This window comes from Entamoeba invadens, assembly GCF_000330505.1.
Source record: "Entamoeba invadens IP1 unplaced genomic scaffold scaff_1105074726357, whole genome shotgun sequence".
Lineage (NCBI taxonomy): Eukaryota > Evosea > Mastigamoebida > Endamoebidae > Entamoeba > Entamoeba invadens.
In genome coordinates this window covers 85,469-109,586 of record NW_004443615.1, presented here as the reverse complement: position 1 = coordinate 109,586, position 24,118 = coordinate 85,469, and the positions used below count along the sequence as shown (strand labels likewise).

The following is a 24,118-nucleotide window of genomic DNA, read 5'->3' as shown; positions in this document are numbered from 1 at the left end:
AATCATATGTATATAATATATATTTACAAACTTTTTTATTAACTTTCGTATTTAAAATTTTTGTTTAACATTACACAAAATAAACCAAATGTATATAAATAACAATATTACCTTTTTTCATGTATATAAACTTAATATATGAATAACAAACAAAAAAAGACGTGGAAACTTTTTATGTATTATAAATGTTACATCAAACAAGAACTGAAAATACAATATTAAAACTAAATAATGTTTTATTTAGAATAACTTTTAGTTTACAGATTTACGTTTATATTCATCTGTATATGTTTCATAAAAATCATATTTCTGATATTAAAGTAGTTAATGAAACAAGTGAAATAAAAACTTAATGAATTATAATTAATAATTTGTTTAATAATATAAACCAATAGAAACAACAAAGTTGGAATAAATGTTAATGCCTAGAACAAATTTTGTAATTGTAAATAAAAGAAATTATCAGTCTATTGTTATTTTATTGACAAAGCTATGAGTGAAGCAGTAAGAATAGTTTTACAATAATCCCAAAAACAATTTCTTTGACACAAAGCTACATGTTTTGCATTAGTGATTTAATAATCCAATGAATTATTGGCCATTTACTGCTGTTAAAAAGTTAAACGAAAACAACTGATTGAAGTTGAATGAAAGGAGATAATAAAAGTCCATTTCAGTATAAATCAAATGGGAAAGTCTAAACATGTCGACATTATTTCTTCATTTCACAGTAATAAACATTTGATAAGAAAATATATTGGAAACCCGTCTTGATATTTTTCTATGTTGTTGAACACTCGGTGTCTCTCTTAATCATTTTTGGTGTCTTTAAAAAATAAGCAATATTTTTAACACTCCTTCATGGTGAAGACTTAGACAACAAAACCAAGACTTTGCACTTTTATTATTTTAATATGGAGTACAAGAAGAAGAAAAAAAATAGAAACCACAAACAACACAAGAGTTGTCGTGAAACTTAATAGATACAATTAAAAAAACCAACAATAATGAATAATTAGAGTAAGTGGAAAAAAGTCCAGCTTGTTTGCAAATTATAGTAAATTATAACGTTAGTTGCTATAAGTTAAAAACATTTTGTCTTATTTCAAAAACATTAATAAAAAATTTGAAAAAACAAAAAAATAGAAACTAATAATAAATGGTTGTTTACAATAAAATATAGTTATTCTTATCGATTTGGACTTTTTTCCACCAATTCTATAATTATTATAAATGTATAGTTGATAAACCAAATTATAAAATATTATAATATTTTATTATTATATAATATATAAATTTATTATAATATATTATATAGTACTTCTATTCAAATAGTCGTGTACTAAAAATAGAATAATCACATGTTTAACATAAAATTGAAAAGATTTATAACAATATCCAATTAATAGGAAATTGACAATGTTCAAAACATTACTTACAACCTTCAAATGGGTTGTTATTTTTTCACTTAAGTCACAAGTTAAGGATTTTAAAGTGACACTTGTTATAATTAGATCACTGTTGATCGAGAAATCTTCAACTTGAGACTAAGGTGGTATCTGTATTCACTCTGCTTTAAGTAACTTGAATAAAATTACTTAAAGTAAAACAAATAAAAACAGAAGATACAACTTAATAAAATGGCTATATTATTCTTTTTTAAAAATAACAAAATGAAATGTATTGTTTTAAATCTCGAAAGATAATTATTTCACACAACCGTAATAATTGTTTAACCCTCCACTTGGAATTCGAATACCACGATCTTTACACTGAAAGAATACTCTCAAAAATAATGCTCAAGTTGTTTCTTCACAAGAAAGAACGTTTTATAGTTTACACGTCATTGTTTTTGATCAAATCATTTTTAATTTGGTAGAAGTTTTATATCTATTAATTACAAAATTGTTGTATTCGAATTATAAAAATAAATACCAGATTTTTTTTGGAATTAACTTTTTGGATTTTTTAAAAAAGAAAAAAAACGATGAAAATATCAGTTTCGAAAACTGACAAAATACTGAACAGGTTTTAAAAACTAAAAATATCTATTCCACTCTTTTTACTAAAATTTAATTTAGGAAAAAATGGCAATGATTTTATACTTCCTTTAATATATCAAACAACAACTTGTGTTTAAAGTATCGACTGTGTAATCACACACAAAGGAAAAAAGGAAATATGTTGTTTTGATAATGAATAGACAATTTAAGCGTCATTCTCAAACGAAAAGAAGAAGAATTGGAAATGTTGGATAATCAAAACGAATGTGAAGATTGTTGATAAAAACTAACTTGTTGAACTTTCTAACAATCAAATTTTATTTTTTTGAGTTTTATCAACTCACAAACAAAGAAATAATAAAATGGCTTGGAACAACAAAGCGCAGTCTAAGCACGACGATGAAATGTAAAATGAAGATTAAATATTAATGTGCTTAAAACAATAAAAATGTGGCTAATTCACAAACCATTCATACCTATTTCCAATTTTTATTTTCTTGTAGCCAAATTCCTGCGTTCTGGAAGCCAAAACCGATAAAAACAAAAATAAAAATAAATAATTTCCCTAGAAGCAAATTTGAATAACAAATGTCCTTTAACACGAGCAAGTTGACTGGTTTAACCCGAATCAACGGCCACAAATAACACACTGTTTTTGATAAAACTCAATTTAACCCCCAATAATTAATCCAAAATTGATTATCTTTTTGAACTAAAATAGCTCCATTATTATTTTTTATTTGAGTCTGATTTTTTTTATTCATTCGGTTAGCTTTTGTGTCGTGGCAACAACTATTACGTGTAAATCGGGGTTTTGGGGTTGTGATAATTCTTCGATCTGCAATTTCAATTTATTTTTGTTATTATAACATATTAACCAACATAAATAAACGGGTTTTGAATCAAAGAAAAAACAGATAAACGGCTGTCTTCAAAAAAAACCTGATGCAAATTATTTTTAGAACAATTTTTCTTTCCTTAAAATGGCATTTTATAGGGTAATCATCAACGAAAAAGAAGAAGAAACTTTTTCACGAAATAAAGTATTCGAAAAACTGGCTAATGAAAAAATATTTGGATCTTTTAAATGGGTTTGTTTACAGGTATTTTGAATTCATTTGTGATTTTTTATCACCTCCTCTGTTATTATAAGAACCAAAAAAGAACAATATTGCAACTTTTGCCAATAGAGTGTTAAAATAATGCCATAAATAAAATAAAGCGAAAAGAAACATGTTACTATTTATCATTTTATTTAGGGACGAATGTCCCGATATTTTGTGACTTGGAACAAACAACCAGCATTTTTCATTTATTAAAACTAATACAATTATGCACAAAATAACATGTAACTATTTTTCTTTGATGATAATTGTTATTTTTGTTGTTTCTCTTAAACATACCAAATGATAAAAATTAATTTGATGTTTGCCATTTACTACCGAGAGTTGTCTTCATCAATACATTAAAGTTCATTATTTAATTTTTATAAACCATTTTATTTATAAGTTTTTTATTGAAATACAGTGAAACTTGTTTTATGGTTTTCTGTTATGAAAATCAATTTTGGTGTTTTCACAACAACAAAAAGTTTAAGTCTGCCTTGGTTTAAAACCTCTTTCAAAATAATCAATGTTGTTTTGATTTGAATTGATTTGAGTATAATTGTGACAGACTATATTTTCTGTAAACAAAGGCCAAATTGTATTATGACAGATGCAAAATAACTGTGCCCACAAACATCACGTGTTGTCTTGAAGGTGGTTCTAAAAACAATTCCAAAACTACAATCTTTTACAATAAAATAAGAACATTGTTCTTGGTTTGTCGTGTTTCTGAACAAATTTTGAACCACAATATAATATAATTTGTACTTTTTTAATTCTATTTAATTTCGAGACAAAAACCAAAACAAAAGTTAAACTCAAAAATAATATAATGACCAACCATCATCCGTTTCAAGAAACTCGTAATTATCAAGTGTATGAACAAGCGGTATTTGTGGGTTTAATCAACAGACATTTTTCCATTTCCTTCATTTCCCCTCGAAAAAAGTCGATCGTTGCGAAACAGTTTTTGACAGTTAAAGCGTTTTGGGCAAGAAACGATGTCATCGAGTTCAACAGATTCATTCAACGGCGGGTGAAAGAGATACGGGAATACGCTATACGGCATGGGACGCCCGAGAAAACAGCAATCCGACGGGGAGAAAACAACAAGATCGTCGAAAGTCTACATTTTATGCTTGATTTTTTGAGAGAACTTGGCTATAAATCAGAGACAACTACAATTGGTGGCAAAAATGGGAATGCGCGCACCGAAATGATCGATTCGATAAGTTTCGACAATAAAAGACACGACAAAAAGGAGATTGAAAGAATGGGAATTCTGATTAACGACTATATTTACAAGCAGTTTGGATTGAATAATGAAATTGTAATTAATCGGATGGATGAGACTATCAACAAATATCTCAATAATTGATTGTTCGCTTAAATGATTTGTCGCAAAAAATTGAAATTTTTTAATTAAGTATTATTTATTAACTATTAAAAATTAAAAAATTATCATTTCAAAAAAATAATAAAAATAATAAATTAATAAATTAATAAATTATTAAACTTTAATTTAAAACATTAAAAAATAAAAAATAACAGACTAAACCAATATGACATAAACACTTTTTGTTTTTAAAATAAAAATAAATACTACATTTCTATATTTTTCTTGATCCATACAATTTAAAAAAATAATTAATTATTTTGGGGGTATGTTTTAATTAAAATAAAAATAAAATAAACTCAAAAACGGATTATCAAAAACGTGTAGAATTGTCTTAAGTTTAAAAATTGGATTTATATTTTTTTGATTATACACTCATCATTAACCAAGAATTGTTAATTGTTTTACAATTAATTTGTATTATCATTTACAAAATATCTATGTAACAAAAATATGAATGATAAATACATTCTTTTTGTTAAATGCATAGTAAATTGATCACATTTCATTGATGATTAAAATATGAAACATTTTAATAATTTTGGAAATTATTATATTTTTAAAATGCGACAAAATGATTGAAAAATATTTTTAGAAATATTCAATTGAAACTCAAATTGAATTACAATGTTTTTAATTAAAATATTTTAATTTACAAAACCAATAATGAAAAATCTCGTTTTACAGATAAACAAACAAAAATTTCAAATAAATAAAAAGACATACATTATTTTAAAATGTCAAAATAAATACCTTTTTAATCATTTTTATTTGGTTTAGCATTGAAAATGAATAAAAACAATATATATATCATTTTAATTGTTTTTTAATTCCGAATTAAAAAATTAAATGAATTTTGAAAGAAAAAAATGCAAATGTGTCAATTTAAACAACAATCATAAATAATTGTAATGATGCAAAAATAATTCGACGTGTATTAATTAACAATTAACATCATTTTTGTATAATCGATTTTTGCTTTAAAGTTGTTGAATGTATTTATCATTTTGAAATATTTGTTTTAAATTTACTCAAACTGTTTTCACTCAACAAAAACAATCAAACCATTGTTTTTAATTGCAAAAGATTGTTGTGAATAATAAATAATTTGCTTTAATAATAATATTTGTTTTTTGTTAATGTTTAAATATTTATTTCATTTCATATTTTATATAAAAAATGTTTGATAATAAAAGAATTTTTCAAAACAATAATAAGTTGTTTTATATCAACTTGTTTAATTGAAAAATTGAGATATTTTAAATAAAAATCAGTTAAAATGACAATAATTTTTATTGTTTTTAATGATATTGTAAAATGTAATAATGTTTTGGTCTGGTTTTGAATTTATTTCTAATTCAATGAAATATTATATTTGACTTTTGTTGTATATTAATAATTTGTAATGTGAAATATATTATTAATTGAAATTATATTTGAATTTTTATCGCAAAAGATATTGTTTATATAAAAAAATAATATTGTTGTCTAATAAATTAATAAAAAATATGAAAAATTAAATTTATTTTTAATAATTTTTTTATTGGTAAATTTTATTTGAAGTTTTAATATTTTTTTGTCTTTTTATCAACAAGAACATTTTTATTGTATTTTATTTATTTATAAACAATAAATAAATAATAAATAAACAATTATAAAAACAATTATTACAATTTTAGTCAGACAATTAAGTTCAATAACATAATATTATTATTACTAAATTTACTATTAAAATGGTTGATCATTTTACAAATAATCAACGATATTTTATGATAAAAAAACAATAAAGTTAAGTCTTTTTTTAATATAATATTAAACACTTTTTAATAAAACAAATAATAACAAGTTATTAATTATTATTTTTATTTAAAATGCAACTCAAACTGAAAATATAAATTTACGATGAGAATGACAATGACCCCCAGACACATAAAGTTAAAATTAGTTTGTAACTTTGTGAAATTAAATAAATATTGAATTGAGAAAGAAAGAAAATCAGTTTAGTATTTTTTTTAAAAAACTATTACAGTAGGAGGAAATAGAGGGATGCTAGAGAAAGGAGGATGCTCGCGACTATTGGTTATTTTAAATACAAAATAACCAATAAAATTAAAAAAAAACCAAAATAAAATTATTTTTAGATTAGCATCCTACTTTTTTCTCAGCATCCCTCTATTTCCTCCTACTGTATCATCATTTATATTTAACTTTTTATTTTTTTGCTATATTGAATCATTTTATTCTTTTAAACATTTAAAAAAAATTCTAAATTAAAATTTATTATAAAAGAGTCAAACGTTTCTGTACAGTTAACTGAAAAAGTGGGATGCTAATTTAAATATTAATTAATTTAATATTATTAATAATAAATAATTAACATAAATTTATTTTGGTTTTTCCTTTTTATTAATTTTTTGATTAATAATTTATATTAAAATTAATAGTAATTTTATTATTTTTCAATTAAAATTAACCAATAGTTACGAGCATCCTCCTTTTTCTAGCATCCCCATATTTCCTCCTACTGTACTTGATGATCAAATATATATTTAAATAACACTAAATGATTTTTAAATATGAATAATTATAATATAAAAAGTAAAATATTCAAAATTGCGTTCTTGCCCAGCTAAAATACTCACTTCCAGGATTGTTTAATTTATTCATTGTTAATGAAATTATTATAGTCAAACCTCGATTCTTTTCAATTTTTTATTTGAAAAACCTCGACATTTTCCAAATTGAACATTTTGAATTTTGTCATAAATTGTTATATTAGTTAATAATTTGTGATTTGTAAATATTTGCAGCAAAAAACAAATTAGTGTAAAAACCACAGTTAATTAAATTATGTTTAATTATAAAAAATCCTTAAATTTTTGAAACCAAATAAGCATTCTATTCTGGCTATCGTCCAATTGGTTGAAGAAATTGAATTATTTTTGTTGATGAACAAATTATGTAAATTAAAGTTATCAACTATCAGTATAATTTGTTTATTCTGAGTATCAGTGTGTTTGTTATTATCCAAAGTTTTTATTGTGTGTTTAAAACCGAAAACGCCAAATATTTAAGGTTTAATTAAATTTAATTTAATTGTAAAATAAACTAACTTTAGATTATCTCGCATTTTAAAAAATAATTCTAACAACCAATCAAATTTTTGAGATTGTCGAGGTTTGGACAGGGCTCTCAAAATTTCAAACCCCCGTCCCCACGTGGCAAGATTTAAGAACTCGATTACATTGTGATTTCAATAAATAACATAAATCCAAATTATTTTTAGTTATACTTCAATTTCTTTGTTAATCAAAAAACACACAAAAACTAAAATAATGGCAAAAATCAAAATTTTAGCACATATTTTATAAATATATAAAAATTTAATATCAAAGAATTTTTCTTTCACAAATTTACCAAAGTTTATGTAATTATTATTTATTTTTTTATTTTATATTTGTAATAAAACATAGAGCCAGTCTTTTAACATTATCTTGTCTCAAACGATATCTAGTGGACAAAATAGCTTTAATATTGTCTAAAAATCGGGCATTAGGTAAAGTGTGAAAAAACCCGAAACAATTGGGATGGGTTTTTGGGACGGCTTCCCGAAATATTAAATCTTTATGGTCCAAAAGGCACCAGATAACGTTTAAAGACTGACTCTATGTTCAACAGTAAGTATTGAATAAAAACTTTTTATGTTGACTGTTAAACACAATTGAAAACATGGATAGTGGTGCAACAATTAGTTCAAATACATCTATCATATGAAATGAATAAACATCTTCTGTTTGATTATCAAGTTTGTTTTAAAACGCGAAATAATGTTAACTAATATAATTACACTTAAAGTCTGTTAAATTAAGTCTGAAAAACAATTGATAATTATTATTTTATGTTTTAATCAGAATTGAACATCGACTTGTGAAGCATATTTTAAAGGTGTAAATTTTACTTTAAAATTATTTCCAGCAACAACAAAGTATCAAATTATACTGTTATATTTACAATGTGGCTGTTATGTTATCACAAAGAACAACAGATTATCCATTTTTCATTTATTGAATAAAAAACCAAAGAAAAACTTTTGCCATTTTTATTTTTTATTTTTTTTAAATACCAACTAAAAAAATAAAGCCCCAAAAAATCGAAAAGACAAGTTAAAACAATTTTGTTTTATTCAAACTTTAAATTAGAATTGCCATCAAAAAGTTTATTTTAAATTTTCTGAAACCATTATTCAATAAAAATCAACCCTTGTCTTTTTAACTTTGTTTTTAAAAGCCCTGGTTTGGAAAATGCCAAGGTTTGACTATAAATGAGTTAAATAATCAATATATGAGATGATTACTTTGGTTTTAGTTGATATTCCATTGAATGTCACAATTTGATAATTTCTCAATTATGGAAATGCATATAAAATTGCCACGAGTATTACTTTCTGTTGATACTGAAGTTGCCACTTACTTTTTTGAAGTTAGCAACTCGTTTTAAAATGAATGAGTCAGTAATTTATACATTTCTAAATAGTATCATGTAAGTGAAATCTGTTTTGTATTTGTGTGTTGTGTTTGGTGATAAACAACTATTTTAAACTAAAAATATTAAATTAATGAAATGTTTTGTTGTATAAAAAAGAGAATAGAAAAGTAAAATGTGAATGAATTAGAAGCACTTTCTGTGGACGATGGCTGGGCCAGACTCGTCGTACTCTTCCTTGGTGATCCACATGTTTTGGAAAGTGGACAATGAGGCAAGAATTGAGCCTCCGATCCAGACAGAGTACTTTCTCTCTGGTGGTGCAATGACCTTGATCTTCATTGTTGGTGGTGCAAGAGCAACCATCTCCTTCTCAAGTCTGTCGTTGATGCCTGGGTACATTGATGTTCCACCAGACAAGACGATGTTTCCGTACAAGTCCTTTCTGATATCGACATCGCACTTCATGATTGAGTTGTAAGTTGTCTCGTGAATACCTGATGCTTCCATACCAAGGAATGATGGCTGGAAGAGTGCTTCTGGGCATCTGAATCTTTCGTTGCCAATGGTGATGACTTGACCATCTGGAAGTTCGTATGACTTCTCGAGTTCTGATGATGAGGCAGCCTTTTGCATTTCTTCGTTGAAGTCAAGAGCAACGTAGCAGAGCTTCTCCTTGATGTCTCTGACAATTTCTCTTTCAGCAGTTGTAGTGAAAGCATAACCTCTTTCAGTCAAGATCTTCATGAGGTAGTCAGTGAGATCACGACCAGCAAGATCAATTCTGAGGATGGCGTGTGGGAGTGAGAAACCTTCATAGATCGGGACACAGTGAGAAACACCGTCACCAGAATCCATGACGATTCCAGTGGTTCTACCAGAGGCGTACAATGAAAGGACAGCTTGAATTCCAACGTACATGGCTGGGACGTTGAAAGTCTCAAACATGATTTGTGTCATCTTTTCTCTGTTAGCCTTTGGGTTCATTGGGGCTTCAGTCAAGAGGACTGGGTGCTCTTCTGGTGCAATTCTGAGTTCGTTGTAGAAAGTGTGGTGCCAGATCTTCTCCATGTCGTCCCAGTTGTTGACAATACCGTGCTCAATTGGGTACTTCAAAGTCAAGATACCTCTCTTTGATTGTGCTTCATCTCCGACATAGGTGTCCTTGTTGCCCATACCAGCCATGACTGAGACTTGTTTTGGTCTGCCAACAATTGATGGGAAGACAGCTCGTGGGGCGTCATCACCAGCAAAACCGGCCTTGCACATACCGGATCCATTGTCTACGACAAGTGCTTGTACTTCTCCTTCTTCTCCCATTTGAATGTCTTCTTCTTTCAAGTTTGTAGCTTATATATTGTTTGGTTAAAGTTTGGTGTTAGAGTTATCGTTAGTCAGTTCTTTCAGTTCGCCGAATAGTTTGTTGATAAAACCATTAAAAAAAGTTATATTTTAATCATTTTTATCGAATTGGTTTTGACTGATTATAGAAACTACAGTTTATAATTAAATTAACAATATATTATAGTTGATTATTTAAATTACAGAACTACAAAATTTTGATAATTATAATTAAAATAACTTGAAAAAAATAATGCTACTAAAAATATTGTCTTATAACATTTTGTCGCAATATTTATTTGAAAAATCTTAGGCAAAAAACTGATTAATTAAAGCAAATTTTTCCAAGTAATAATATTCGCCAAAATTACACAAAAAAATGCCATCCAACTAAAACAAAATTAAAAGTGCAAATTAAAAGACAGAAAGCTCTGTCTTTTCTTTGTTTTTCTTATCCTTTTTATCCTTCTTGTTGTTGCTCTTTTCCTTTTTCTGAGCAAGGAAACCGGCCAAGAGATAATCAACAACAAATGCGACGACCAAACATACAAAAGCGAATGGCACAATTCCGCTAATTGTTGCAACAAGGAAGTAAAACGTTGCGCAGTACAAAAAGATGAATAACCCATTCAGCCATATTTTAGTGTTAATCTCGTCGTTTACTTCTTTAATGACAAGGTGAGCCACAATAACAAGAACAAAGAAAACAATGCTCCAGATGTTTTTTGGTTCGAGTAACGCAGAAAAGAGGAGTGCAAAAACAATCCCAATTGAAGTGAAGGAAATTTTGTTTTCGTTCATGTTTATATTTGCTCTCTCTATAAATTTGTTCACGTTCTTTGGTGTTTTAAAACGCTTTGAAAAAAGAGAGGTGATATCCTCTTGAAACATTCGTACATTGACTTCCACAAGTTTTCCAAGATCAATCATTTGATTTTGTAGTTCGTATATTGGTTGTTGGACTTTAATTATAAGAATTTTGATTGTAATTGGTCTTCTTTTATATCTTAGTTATTCTAGATTAATTGTTTTAATAAATTTACCTAAGAGTATTGTAAACTATAACATATAATACTTATGTAGTATTTTATCAATTTTATAGCTTAATGATATTGTTAACTAAAATTATAGTTAAGTTACTATAAAATATAATTTAATATTTTTTCCATGTAAAATATATCGAAATAAAGCGATAAAGTGAATTAACACTTTTAGAAAAGCTTTCTTCTTCTCCTCTCGGCGTCTTTTCTCCAACGAGGGAGCATATTGAACTCACTTCTTTCCATTTTGAAAACTGCTTTAAATTCTTCTTCGTTCAAATAATTTTCAAGGCAACTTCTGTCCACCCAATTTGGCAACTCGTCTGGTTTGAGCAATTTGCCGTAATCGAAGTGTTTGTCTCGATCGGTGAATATGTCTTGAGTGTCTTGATACCCAGCCCTCTTTTGATCCCATTTACTGAACTGCATTTGGAATCTAATTGGTTCTCTGCCTTGTTCACACAAGACAACTGGTGTGTTCTTACTTCTTCCGTCTTGACTATACTTGTTATAAGCCAATGCGGTCTTTGCAATAGAAGCTCTTTCAACACATCCAGCTGATGTTCCGTAGTACACAAACACTTCATTGAAAGTGTCAATAATATACCCACACCCTCTATTCAAATCTTCTTGTTTGAACACTCTGAGTTCATTACAGAGTAATTCGTTGTCTTCGGATCTATAGAACTGGAATACTCGAGCCTTGAAATCGTGTCGTCCGACAGGGTAATCGACATTGCCGTTATTCCCATTCTTTAACTTCGCCCACATCTCATCGTCGTGTTTGCTTGGTGACGAGTACCACCTATCCACCCCATTCGATCTTGCGTACTTCTTAACATCTTTAATCCCTTCAGCAACTTCAACAGCCATTTTACACTCAAGTCCAAACGATTTGGACACTCTATTATTAAAGTTGCTCTGCATATCTGAGAGATCGGCCCCATACAAGTCTCTCATCTTCTCGTACTTCTCTCTTAATTCTCTCATTTCCCTCTCGACCCCCTCAACGTATTTCTTGTGTTCTTTATCGACTTCTTGTTGTCTTGCCTTCAAGTTGTTGTTTAACATCACCAAATTCTCGATGAGTTCCTTACTGACTGGAGGTGGCAAGAAGACGTCCTTCTTATAGAATTTGGTTTTACCAAAGTCGTATTTGAGTCCTTCGTCGTATTGAATAGTCCCAATTGTATACTCGTCCTCGCATTTCCCAACGGCTTGTACTCCAACCTTCAATTCGGGCTGAACTATTTCCTCGGGCCATGGTTGTTCTCTCGGCACTTTTGTATTAAACAGCGGCTTCTCACTTAATTTTCCTCTATATAACTCCAACTCCGTCGTCAAATCGGTGACGGTCTTATTAAGTCCATCTATTTGTGTTCCATACTCTCTCGACAATTTAGCAGACGCCAATTCCGCTTTCGCTCTGAATTCCTCCAAACTCTTGACTTGGTCGTTGAGCTTTTTATTCATCGCTTTCAATTCGATGACTTCGACGCTCATCTTAGAAGCGTCTTTTGGCTCTTTCTCTTCAAGCTTTTCAGTCTTAAGTTCTTCCGTCTTATTCTCTGGTGGTGTTTCTTTGTCGGAGACCTTTTGTTTTTCTTCGATGAGTGTGGCTTGATTCAAATAGTCGGCCTTTTGTCGAGTCACTTCTTCGGCATTTAAGACATCGATCTTATTCCGCTCGGCTTCCCGTTGCTTTCGGCGTTGTTCGCGCTCCAAGTCGTACTTCTTTTGTCGTTCGATTTCTTTCTCGGCGTCGGCGGCTTGTTGCGCTTCTCTCTCCGCTTTCAACTTGGCGCGGCGCTCTTCGCGCTCGCGCTGAAGACGCTCTTCTTCTAACTTCTCTTGCGCGCGTTGTTGTTGCCGCGCAAGGCGCTCTTTCTGGCGCTCTTCTTCGCGTTGTTTCCGACGTTCTTCATCACGTCGGGCTTCCTCTTCACGTTCAGCTTTACGACGGGCTCTCTCCTTCTCACGTTCTTCTTCTCTCCGTTTACGTTCATCTTCAGCTGCTTTAGAAGGGTCTATCGTGCGACGAGATGATGTCGATTCAGTCTTAGAAGTATCAGTGTCACGGGTACGGGTATATCGATTTAAGGAATCGGCGGCTTTCTTTTGGGCTTCAGTATCACTGTCCAACTTTAAGCCCTTTTTAGCTGCAAATTGCGCCATAAGGTCTCTTGCGTTGCTCATTCCGTTTTGCTCTATCTCAGTTGTCGCAACTTTTTAAGTTAATCGTAACTGAAATACAAAACGTCCGTTATAACTGTTTTATAACACATCAAAAAAATGGTATGTTAATGGAATTTGAACTAAAATATAGAATTTCATTTAACTCTAACTTCATAATAGTAATAATAGTAATAATAATATATAATTTGAAATGAATTAAATAATAATTCATTGCAAATTATAGAATTACATACAGATATTATATTATTAATATTTAGTAGTAATATTAAGAACTATTATATTAATTTGTGGTTTTATATTTTAATTTACGATGACAATAGGTATATAATATAATATAAAATTAGAATATATAGTACAAGATTAAAAAATGAGAAGAAGGAATAAAATAACTAAATTTTGTTGATAAAAGAACAACAAAAACTTAATGAAAAAAGATTTTGTTTTGTACTGAAAGAATAGAAATAATAAACTGTTCGACACGTCAAGGGGTAAAGATAAAAAGACTAAAAAGATAAAACCATTAAAAACTAGAAAAATAATACCACAAATGAGTGAGCCATCCCCACCTAACCCATTGTTACTTTCTTACCTCAGTTTTGGAAAAGAAGTTGCGAAAAACGTGAAGACAACTTTTGATGTGGAAGCTTACTATAACTTCCTATTCACGTCGCGGTCGAAACTCCGATGGGTAGAGTTTGAGTATTGTTTAAAGTATCCACTGAGATTACTCAAAGCAGATATGTCGCAAGCGCCTCTTTTTCAGTTTCCTTCGATAGGAGAATCGAAGATATACACCGACTTTTTGGCGACTCTGCCGGACTCTCAGTCGATACAATTTGGAAAGAAAGTGTCGCAACTTCCGTTGAGTATACACGTTCCTGCTTTGATAGATGTTGGGAATGAAATAGTTCCCGACTCTGCGAGTTGGAGAAGTGTATGTGAACAAATCAGTGTGTATGAACTCCCAACGAAGATGTGCGACACTATTATCGACCGCTTACAAGAATTCAGTCAGGAGAAATTGCCAAAAATAGAAGAGCCGATCACTCTGACACAAGAACTGATTCAAAGAAGAGTCGAGTCGAAGAGCGCCATCTGGGACTTGTTCAAACAAAACACTCGAAAAACTCAAGGGACTAACGAACGAGACAATAACCCTATTTCAAAATTCCAAAAACAACACAATATGTCAGACCAACAAGAACATAGTGAGACAGTGGAAGGATCTTCAGACACACCTGTCAAGTTCGACCAACAAAAGGAATTTAGAGAACGCGAGAAGCCGATTGATTATCAAAGAGACTCGGAGAAGAAGAGAGATAGCTTTAGAGATGTTCGAGAGGTGAGGGAGAATAGAGACAGTCGAAGTGAGAGAGACGTGAGAGAGAAGAGAGATGGGTATGACCAAGCGTATGCCGATTATCAATTTCAAAGGTATGGAAGAGACACAATATCATATGCAAAACCACCAGTGAATGATGTGGTACCATTTCCTAAGAGAGACGAATATGATGGGTTCAGACCTAGAGATTTACCAATGGACTTACCAAGAGAAGTCCCAAGAGAATTGCAAAGAGAACTCCCACGCGATTTGGGAAGGGAATTGCAGAGAGACTTAACACGTGAAGTACCAAGAGAGATGAATATACCCCGAGAAGCACAACGGGACTTGTCTATGAGAGAAATGACACGGGACGGAAGAAATGACTCACAGAGGGAATTTGGAAGAGAACCAAATCAGATGAGAGATTCACTGAAAGATAGTAAAGATCTGAAAAGAGAGGAGTTTGGAAATGTCATCGACACATTCAACGAACAGCCACAACTGTCCATTATATTCGGGTGAAGTCACCGCTTTGGTATTTTTTAAATAAACTAGTTTATTGGGATCTTGTTGTGGAGTTTGAGGAATTGGAATTATACTATAATTATATAGTTTCTTTTATTAGTTAAATTGAATTTGTTATATTATCAAGTTTATTACTGTTTCATTTGTTTGCAAGAAATACAATTAATAAAAAAGTTAACTGCTGTATTAATTGTATTCTATTGAGTTTGGTGCATATTATGAATAAGACAGTTAAATATATTTATTCAATTTATATCAATGAATATTAATTGAGGATTCAAAAAATGAAGTTGGAGACTGACCCTCATCGAGTTACATAAGCGTTTGAATAACTGTATTTACAACGAAAATGGTTCATATGGTTTAAGCTCATCCAAAGATTCTATGCATCCATATGTTCCACCTTCCTATTAAAGGATGGTACTTTCTACCCTGATGTTCGAGGAATTTCCCGAGAATAGTTCAGTGATGAATGAACACTTTATACTCCCATCTCAAACATTCCAACTTCAATTCAATTATTCAATTTGATTATTAATTACATTTTATCGTGTTTTTTAAATTATGGGATTTTACAAATCCGAATTTTTTTTTAATAAATATAATGATAAAAATACTATATCGTTAAGTAACTATTTATTAGTAATTATTACTAAATATTAATAAATTAATTATATAGTTTAGTAAACACAAATAATAGTTTTAAACAGTATTAGTAATTAAATGGTTATAATAACTATCTTATAAATTAAATTATATAGAAAAAATAAATGATTAATTATTAATTGTTATTATTATTTCTTTATTATTAAATAATACTAATATTATTATTACTTTTTAATTTCAAAGAAACAATACCGTCACTTAATGACGGGGACCAAACTACATTAAAATAACAATACTAATAGAAATCTCTTATTTGTCGCAAACAAAGCCGAGTAAATAATTTGTGAAATCTTCTGAAGTGATCACCGTCATGTGAGTTTTCTTGCCCATGTGTTTTAAAGTGAAACCAAGCTCTTTGCAGTACTCCAAAGAATTTAAGTTGACGGTATCATCCCCATCACCGAATTGATATCTTCCATTTTCGAAAGACCAGTCATCGAATTCGGCATATTCAGCAGTCTCCTCGCCACTTGAATATACACAAGTCAAATTCACGTTTGGCATTTTGCCGAATGTGTACCTCAATTTTTGCTCCATTTGTTTTCCAAAGGGAGCAAGTCGAGTTAAAACGTCTCCGAAATTTTGTGCGGTAAAAGTTTGTGTTCCGACTTTTAAGATGTTTTGTGTTCCCCAATATTGAGGGTTTGGAAGCATTTGATAATTTGCTTCGATATTTCGGGAGGCATCAGTAAACAGTTTTGGGTCGACAGGCACCCAGTCGAGTCCCGAAAGCATTGATTGGACAGACAAAAATGCCCCTGCATATGGGGTTGCTACGGACATATAATTTTCTATATAATTTTCTATATCATCAAATTTGTCTGCCAAGAAAGTCGAAATGAGTCCACCATAGGAGTGAGAGACAATCATCACTTTTTGCTTTGTTTCCGCTTTGATTTTTTTAATTAAAGAAATTGTATCGGAGATATAGGAGTCCAGGGTATATCGCGCTTTTCGCCAATCATACCCGGCACAGAAAAGATCTACACCATCTTGATACCCTTGTTTCTCTAATCGTTGAAAAACTGGTCGTAAATAATCGGTGCTTTTCCCAGGAACATTTGGGGCCAATTTCGAACAAGCAAATGTGCTTCCAAATTCGGGAACTGTTATATCAACACCTTCTATAGTTTCTAATAATTCGGTCTTTTCGTTGTATTGTTGTTTGATATATGCAAAATTGCAAATAGGATTCTTACTCAGAAAAGAAACGTTTTGCCAAAGAAGAAACTCCGGACTTGCACGAACACACTCTTCAGGAATAACAGAATGTGGGACAGTGTCGGGAATGTCTAATTTTGAATATAACACAGTGGACATCACACCAGGAATAAAGAGAAGCGGTTTACGTGTGGTACATGCCGACAACGAAAACGACAGTAATAAAAAGAATAAAACCATAAATTTGTAGTTCGTTCTACTTTGAATAAAGTAGAAATGAATTAATAATTAAAGAAAATTATTAATTCAATTGGGGTACATTTCATAACATATAGTTTAAAATATTATAAAGTAACTATTTGGTGTTTCCACAACTATTTTTTTGGATAAAAAATGTGATTAAATAACATTGCACCCCTAATATTATTTTGATTTGGATTATTGAGATTTAAAATGATTTGAAAACCATTCGAAAAAAAAACTAAAAATATTCTATTAAAAAATGAAAATAGAAATTCGACGAAATCTAGAAATTTTCTTGGATATATAGATGTGAAACCTCAAAGATATTTTCTTTGTTATTATAACAATTATAATTATAGTAAAAATAAATTATATAAATAGAAATTGTCATAATGAGTAATTATAAAACAAACCACAAATCAAAGATAGGAGCTTTGTGGAAGTTGCTGAAGATATATAAGCCGAATGAATCTTACTTAATTCAGTGAGTACATGTCATTGAAAGTAGTGACTATCATTGGAAGTTACAGGGAGAATGGGATGAGTGCCAAATTAGCAGCTAAGTATGTAGAAGAGCTTGAGAAAACACATCAAATAACGAATAAGACATTTAATATTGCACAAAATCAATTGAATGGATGTCATGGATGTTTGGGATGCAAAGCACACCCGGACCAATTCTATTGCTCGCAATCCGACGAGTGCTTTGAAATATTAAAAGAAATGGTTGAGGCTGATGTGGTCATTTTTTCATATCCCGTCTATTGGTATTATATGCCAGCACAAGTGAAATTGCTCCTCGACAGGACTGTATCTTTGTTCAATTGGTCTGATTTTTCTCCAAAAAAATGTTTGGAGGAAAAGTTGAAAAAACTCAAATTTGTCTGTCTGTGTACCTGTGGGTCGGAAGGTTTTGAAAAAGCTACTGAACCTATTAAAATGTTAGCTGGTATGGTTCACGCGTCTTTTGATTCGTTCCACGTCTTCGACTCACAAAAAGAAAACGAAAAACTCACGACAGTCGCGGACTTTGCAAAGAAATTTTAATTCTCATTTTTTTGTTGAGATACCATTTTTTTTAGTTTTTTTACTATTCAAACTACTAGTGATCTCAATGCGGAACGGGAAGTTGTATTGTTTAATATTTAATAATGATATAGTATTTTTAAACAATTAATTTATAATTGTTATTATTCTTGGTGGAAAGAGAAAAGAGAAGAGCACAAAAAAATTGAGGAAAACTCTGAAAGGTAAAGAATAATCGCTGATGGTCATATTTAAAAAACCCTTCTGGTTGGCTCACGATGGCAACCCAATCTTCTGCATTGACAGCCACCCGTCTGAACCAATAGTGGCAACAGGGGGAGGAGACGCTCGCGTCAAAGTCTGGAATGTCGAATCTTTGTATAAACCGGAGGTGGACACACAAGATGAACCAAAACTCCAGGCAGTCATTCAAATGTCACAAAACGTCAATTGTTTACGATGGTCACCAGACGGAGAACTTTTGGCTGCAGGAACAGACGATGGCATTGTGTCTATTTTGTATATGTTGGAGGATAATCCTGATGGTTTTTTTGAAAAGAATTTGCTTTTCTTTCAAAAATACGATTACAAACACAAGTTGGTCGGTCACTCAGATTCGGTCACGGACGTCTCGTTCTGCTCGGACGGAACTAAACTGGCATCGGCTTCGTTGGATTCAAAAGTAATGATTTGGGACTTAAACACGGGAAAGCAGCTCATCGTTTTACCAAACCCGTCAAGCGTTTTTGGCATTGCGTGGGACCCACTAGGAATTATAATTGTGGCGCAATGCACCAATTGTGCAATTGAGTGGGACGTTCAAAGAGAAGCTGTGGTTAATACAACAAAGGACCAATTCAGCAGCCAGACACACACCAATTTCTTTTTAAGACCGTGTTGGTCTCCCGAGGCAACACAAATGCTCTTGGTAGGCGCAGTACAGAAGAAACAACCAGCTTCTCTAATTCACAACAGAGTGACTGGACAAACTGCATTTTTTGTTGGTCACAAAAACGAAGTGGTGTGCTCGAGGTTTTCTCCGTGTTTGTACAAGGTGACGACAGAAGAAGGGAAGAAGAGGGTTTTCAATTGTTTTGTTGTTGGGGGAGTGGATAACAGCTTGAGTTTGTGGGTGAGCAAGAGAGGGCAACTCTGTTATTTAGAAAATGCGTTCAAAGGGTGTGTGCAAGATATCACGTGGTTACCTGGAGGTTTAATGTTCATGGCGTGTTCGATTGACGGGTTTGTGGGATTTTTCAAGTTGACTGAAGCCGAAGTAGGAGGAACTGTAGAAACGAATGATTACGTCGAAATGAAGAAACGGTCAATCTATCAGAAACTCAAGTCAAACGACGAGCAAAAAGTCGTCAATAAAGAAGCACAATTTACAAAAGCGCAAGAAAATGAAAATGTGACAGGAACTTCAAAAGAAGAAAAAATTGGACAAAAAATGGAAACTGAAAAAATTGTGGAAATTCCACTGCATGGAATAGTTCACGAGAGTGTAAACAACGGACCCCAAATTGTTCTAAGTGTGCATTCAGAAAACAAGAGCACACAGCCACACCAAACCGACCCGTCTCGCAAAAAGAGAATTCAACCCATCCTTGTTGTTGACAACCCCACAGAACAACAAAAAACGTCCACAACTTTGGGCAATGTTTTACAACCCGAAAAACTTGTAAACGAGAAATCATCCGAAAAGATGACTAATGTCCAAAAAATCACGATGGAAAAAAACAATGAGTCTGCAAGAAAAAGCATCTCATTAGAAGATAAAATGGAAAAACCATTGAGAGAGGCAAAAAGCCTGAAAGACCACTTAAAAAGTAAGGAACATTTGAAAAAAAGACTTATGAAGACAAACAGTGATTCTGCAGTCAGTGCATTGAGAAAAGAAATGAGCACGGAAAGTCCATTGAAAAATGACAACAAAGAAGACAGAAAAAGGTATGTAGAAGACACAGATAACACAACCAAAGAGATGGAAAAACGTGGGGTGTTAAGAGAACTCGAGAACAACGATAAAGTGAAAAAATTGCATTTGGTGAATCGGGTCATGTATAGTTTCATCAGCGAGTATGACAACACGAGCAAAATGAGCTTGATTAAGGTGATAAAAAACTTCAACCAGAATATGGTTTGGTCGACGGTTATACCATTCCAAGTCAAGACGATTTTGGTGAACGAGACGAAGGTTTTGGTTGTGTGTGACGGGTTATTGTACTTGTTTTGGAGTGAAAGTGGAATATTGTGTTGTTCTCCCGTCGTTTTGACATGTAAAATATCGAAAGTGTTTTTTGACGAAAAGGTGATAGTTGTTGACATTGTAGGTAATGTCCACATCATGGACAACAATTTTGTGAAAATTAAAAGCGTGTCGGTGATGCCGTTAGTGGAAATGTACAAGAAGGAAATTACCAATGTCGTTTATGTCAACGAGAGAGTGCTTGTGACGATAAAAGAGCTCACCTTTGTTGTTTCGGAAGAGCAATTCTTTTTGATCGGGACGCCAGAGATGGAGAGCTCAACCATCGTGAACGAACAAAAATCTGCACTCGAGTTGGGGATATTTGGGCAACTCAAGTTTGGAATTCAAAGCTCTTTTGACACTTTGTTGAACAACTATTTATCCATTTGCACGTCATCCAAAGATTCCAAACGAGTAAAAGCGCTCCAAACCGAGGTAATGGCATGTATTAGTCTTATGAAAGCTAAGAATGCAAACGACCCACTAATCGGGAAATTTGAGGAACTCAGTGAGCGGATTACCAGCATTTTCATCACGTTACCGAGTGATAGCTGAACGACGCAAAAGCCGAAAATGTGATAAACAAGATTGTTTTAATATAACATTTTTACGATTCACTCCATATTATTTCTCACTCCAATATTTGAAATATGAATAGGTGTTATTTCAGTTACTTTTTTAACGAATCGATACAAAATTAGGAAATAAATCATACCAAAATATATTTGTTATAAATTTTCAAATTGTCAAAAATATAAACCACTCAAAAAAGGGAAGCCATAAATACAAAGGCACTAAATAATCGAATTGTTTTTTCTGTAGCATTAAAATTATTCAGCATAACATTTTTGGATAAAAAAATAGAATTATTTTTGTTTGGGTAAAACTTTAAAATGCAAAGAATGGCACAAACAAGAAGTGGACAGGGGAACATGAGTTATCGTATTGAAATCCAACGTTTGTTCTTTTTAAATATTGTGTAATATCTCTTGAGTATATAATTTCCATTGAGCGTTCATTCAATTATATCAAAATCACAAAGGAACTGTTTTTTAATTTATACGCGAACAAATGAATTTTGCTTTAACACGTACTTTTACAATTCCATTTGACGCGTAGTGATTTCGTGTTCATTCAAAACGCCCGTCAACAACGTTTTTGCTCTTTGTCGCGTGAACCGAAGACTTTTAAAAATCCAAATTCCACAAAAGGGGTGTCCACAAAACGCCTTTGTGTATATTTTGTTTGTTTATATAAGTGAATGACAATCAGTGATAAATGATACGACAATATATTATATTTAATAACACTTAGAGCAGTGGAGGACCTCCCTAAAGTCCTTTTCTTCTCATATTTTGACATTAATGAAATTTCGTTGGGGACGACTACAATACCAATCAAAGAATATTATTCACTCACAAAATGTTACTCAATAGAAAAGTGTGGTAATGTTGGCGAGATTTGTATCTATCTAAGAATTGTCCAAAACACGACGACTGATATAGTGAATGTCGCATTTTATAAAGGGAACGTCCCCATGTGGAAACGTGGGACGTTCACTCTACCATTTTCGTATCTGAATTTTCCCCAAAAGCGGGTTGTGCAGAAGACATCCCCTCCGCCATTTGTCGCCTTTTCACCGCAACACACGTACACAACAACTCCGTTGAAATTTCCAATGAAAATCGGAACGAAAAATGTGCCCCCCAAAGTGGAGCGCTCCCCATCAAATGCCCCCACAACAATTAATCCGTTTTATCAAGAACAGTTGTACGGCGTTAAACTCACACAAGGGATCTCTTCAATAGTTTTCACAATGAAGACGCCACTGTACTATTCAGTGTATTATATTATAAAGAATAACAACGTGCCTTTCATTAATCCAATGAATAGTCCTGGCAAACTCCTTGAATCTATTGGACAAGTCCAACTTGTGACGTTGTTTCTTTCTCTTGTGTTAAACAAACGAATAGCACTGTTTTCAAGATCGGTGACGTCTGTTGTGTTTTCGGTGACACAACTTCTCGACTGCTTATGTCCACTGAAGTACTCGCACTTTTCTCGAGCCCCCGCAGAGTACTCAGATTTTGAGAATCAAGGCCCGTTTTTGCTTGGAATAGTGTCGCAACAAGCGGAGGATGATTGCGTTGAATATTCGAGTCGAGGGATCATCTGTGTGAATGTGGATAGAGGAACGGTGATGGGGCCTATGGTAGCGGTTCCATTAAGTATGCAAAGGGATTTGTTTGCTGCACTTCGAGTGTTAAAGAGTGCCCATGATGATCGGACATATTTAGCGTTTCGGTGGTATGTTGCGAAGTTGATAGAAGGGGTTGACGAGTTTATAGGGTTTTTGTGGGTATCTGATAGCCCGCGAGTTGTATTTGACAAGGAGAAATACTTCTTGTGTTTTGAGAATGACTTGTTTGAGTTTTTAACGACGTTTGTGAAGACGGCGATGTTCAGTGAAGTCTTGTATCGTCCTGAGATGTTGAACGAAGCAAAGGGGTGGTGGGGTGGTTTATCATTTAGTGAGATCTATTCGACGATATCTGATTTGACTAAGAACATTTCATTAGGTGGGAAGGTGGGAGACGTTGCCCGTTTTTCCGAATTAATGCGGAGTTGGGATGTGGAGAAGAAGATTAAAGGAGTGGAGATTGCTCCGAAGGGGACGAACAGATTTGAAAGAGCTTATTTGATAGAAGAGGAGCGACAAACAATTCAGCGCCCGAGCGAAATCAATTGGAGACGATTGAATGAAAGTCTACGGAAGCGACGAGTACGAATTGGAGTGTGTCAAGCGTTAGAAGAATTGACAGGAGAGACTTTACTAGTGGATCAAGCCCGATTTGAAGGGTTGAGTAAAATAATGAATGAAGTGATGGAAGTTTCTTTGAAAGAAAAGGACGATGAGGTTGTTGGACGAATCATCGATATCACAGACAACATAACAGTGTCTTCCGGTCAAAAGTTGGTGACTCGATTAAGGAAATTGGATGTGACGAATGAAGCATGGAGATGTGTAGCAGAGAGACGTTTAGTTGCGAGTAAAAGTGAAGTCTATGGCACTATCAATTTGGTCGAATATGTCTCAAACTTCGACAAGTTACCACCGGACCAGAAACATCGGTTACGAGTTTTCGAAAACACAGAAGCGACTCGTGTTTTAGGGACAGTTATGGACGTGATGGAAACGTTAAATGTGAAGAGCAAAATTATAGAAGAAAATATTTTACAGATTACGCAGATGATCCCCGACCAGAGTATGGCTCACAAGAGTTTTTAGTTATAGTTAGTATACAATGATTGTTTAGTATTTCAGGTTAACTAGTCACAAACAATAAAAATTACTATT

At 32.1% G+C, this 24,118-nt stretch overlaps 9 protein-coding genes across 9 annotated transcripts; 5 read left to right on the top strand and 4 right to left on the bottom strand.

Annotated features, from left to right (window-relative positions):
• Positions 1–3,941: 3,941 nt before the first annotated feature.
• Positions 3,942–4,487, top strand: EIN_369660 (hypothetical protein; the record flags this gene model as incomplete). The annotated part of the gene is made up of 1 exon (XM_004259367.1): positions 3,942–4,487. The coding sequence occupies one exon, from the start codon at positions 3,942–3,944 to the stop codon at positions 4,485–4,487; it is 546 nt and encodes a 181-aa protein (XP_004259415.1).
• A 4,686-nt stretch (positions 4,488–9,173) lies between these two features.
• Positions 9,174–10,307, bottom strand: EIN_369650 (actin, putative; the record flags this gene model as incomplete). Its single annotated transcript, XM_004259366.1, has 1 exon — positions 9,174–10,307. One exon carries the CDS (start codon positions 10,305–10,307, stop codon positions 9,174–9,176), a length of 1,134 nt encoding a protein of 377 aa, XP_004259414.1.
• Positions 10,308–10,742: 435 nt separating this feature from the next.
• On the bottom strand, positions 10,743–11,258 carry EIN_369640 (hypothetical protein; the record flags this gene model as incomplete). The annotated part of the gene is made up of 1 exon (XM_004259365.1): positions 10,743–11,258. One exon carries the CDS (start codon positions 11,256–11,258, stop codon positions 10,743–10,745), a length of 516 nt encoding a protein of 171 aa, XP_004259413.1.
• Positions 11,259–11,539: 281 nt separating this feature from the next.
• Positions 11,540–13,564, bottom strand: EIN_369630 (trichoplein keratin filament-binding protein, putative; the record flags this gene model as incomplete). The annotated part of the gene is made up of 1 exon (XM_004259364.1): positions 11,540–13,564. The coding sequence occupies one exon, from the start codon at positions 13,562–13,564 to the stop codon at positions 11,540–11,542; it is 2,025 nt and encodes a 674-aa protein (XP_004259412.1).
• Positions 13,565–14,111: 547 nt separating this feature from the next.
• On the top strand, positions 14,112–15,410 carry EIN_369620 (hypothetical protein; the record flags this gene model as incomplete). Its single annotated transcript, XM_004259363.1, has 1 exon — positions 14,112–15,410. The coding sequence occupies one exon, from the start codon at positions 14,112–14,114 to the stop codon at positions 15,408–15,410; it is 1,299 nt and encodes a 432-aa protein (XP_004259411.1).
• Positions 15,411–16,328: 918 nt separating this feature from the next.
• On the bottom strand, positions 16,329–17,480 carry EIN_369610 (1-O-acylceramide synthase precursor, putative; the record flags this gene model as incomplete). Its single annotated transcript, XM_004259362.1, has 1 exon — positions 16,329–17,480. One exon carries the CDS (start codon positions 17,478–17,480, stop codon positions 16,329–16,331), a length of 1,152 nt encoding a protein of 383 aa, XP_004259410.1.
• Positions 17,481–17,975: 495 nt separating this feature from the next.
• EIN_369600 (hypothetical protein) lies at positions 17,976–18,530 on the top strand (the record flags this gene model as incomplete). The annotated part of the gene is made up of 1 exon (XM_004259361.1): positions 17,976–18,530. One exon carries the CDS (start codon positions 17,976–17,978, stop codon positions 18,528–18,530), a length of 555 nt encoding a protein of 184 aa, XP_004259409.1.
• A 220-nt stretch (positions 18,531–18,750) lies between these two features.
• EIN_369590 (hypothetical protein) lies at positions 18,751–21,315 on the top strand (the record flags this gene model as incomplete). The annotated part of the gene is made up of 1 exon (XM_004259360.1): positions 18,751–21,315. The coding sequence occupies one exon, from the start codon at positions 18,751–18,753 to the stop codon at positions 21,313–21,315; it is 2,565 nt and encodes an 854-aa protein (XP_004259408.1).
• Positions 21,316–21,662: 347 nt separating this feature from the next.
• EIN_369580 (hypothetical protein) lies at positions 21,663–24,049 on the top strand (the record flags this gene model as incomplete). The annotated part of the gene is made up of 3 exons (XM_004259359.1): positions 21,663–21,717; positions 21,880–22,003; positions 22,075–24,049. 3 exons carry the CDS (start codon positions 21,663–21,665, stop codon positions 24,047–24,049), a joined length of 2,154 nt encoding a protein of 717 aa, XP_004259407.1.
• Between the last annotated feature and the right edge of the window lie 69 nt (positions 24,050–24,118).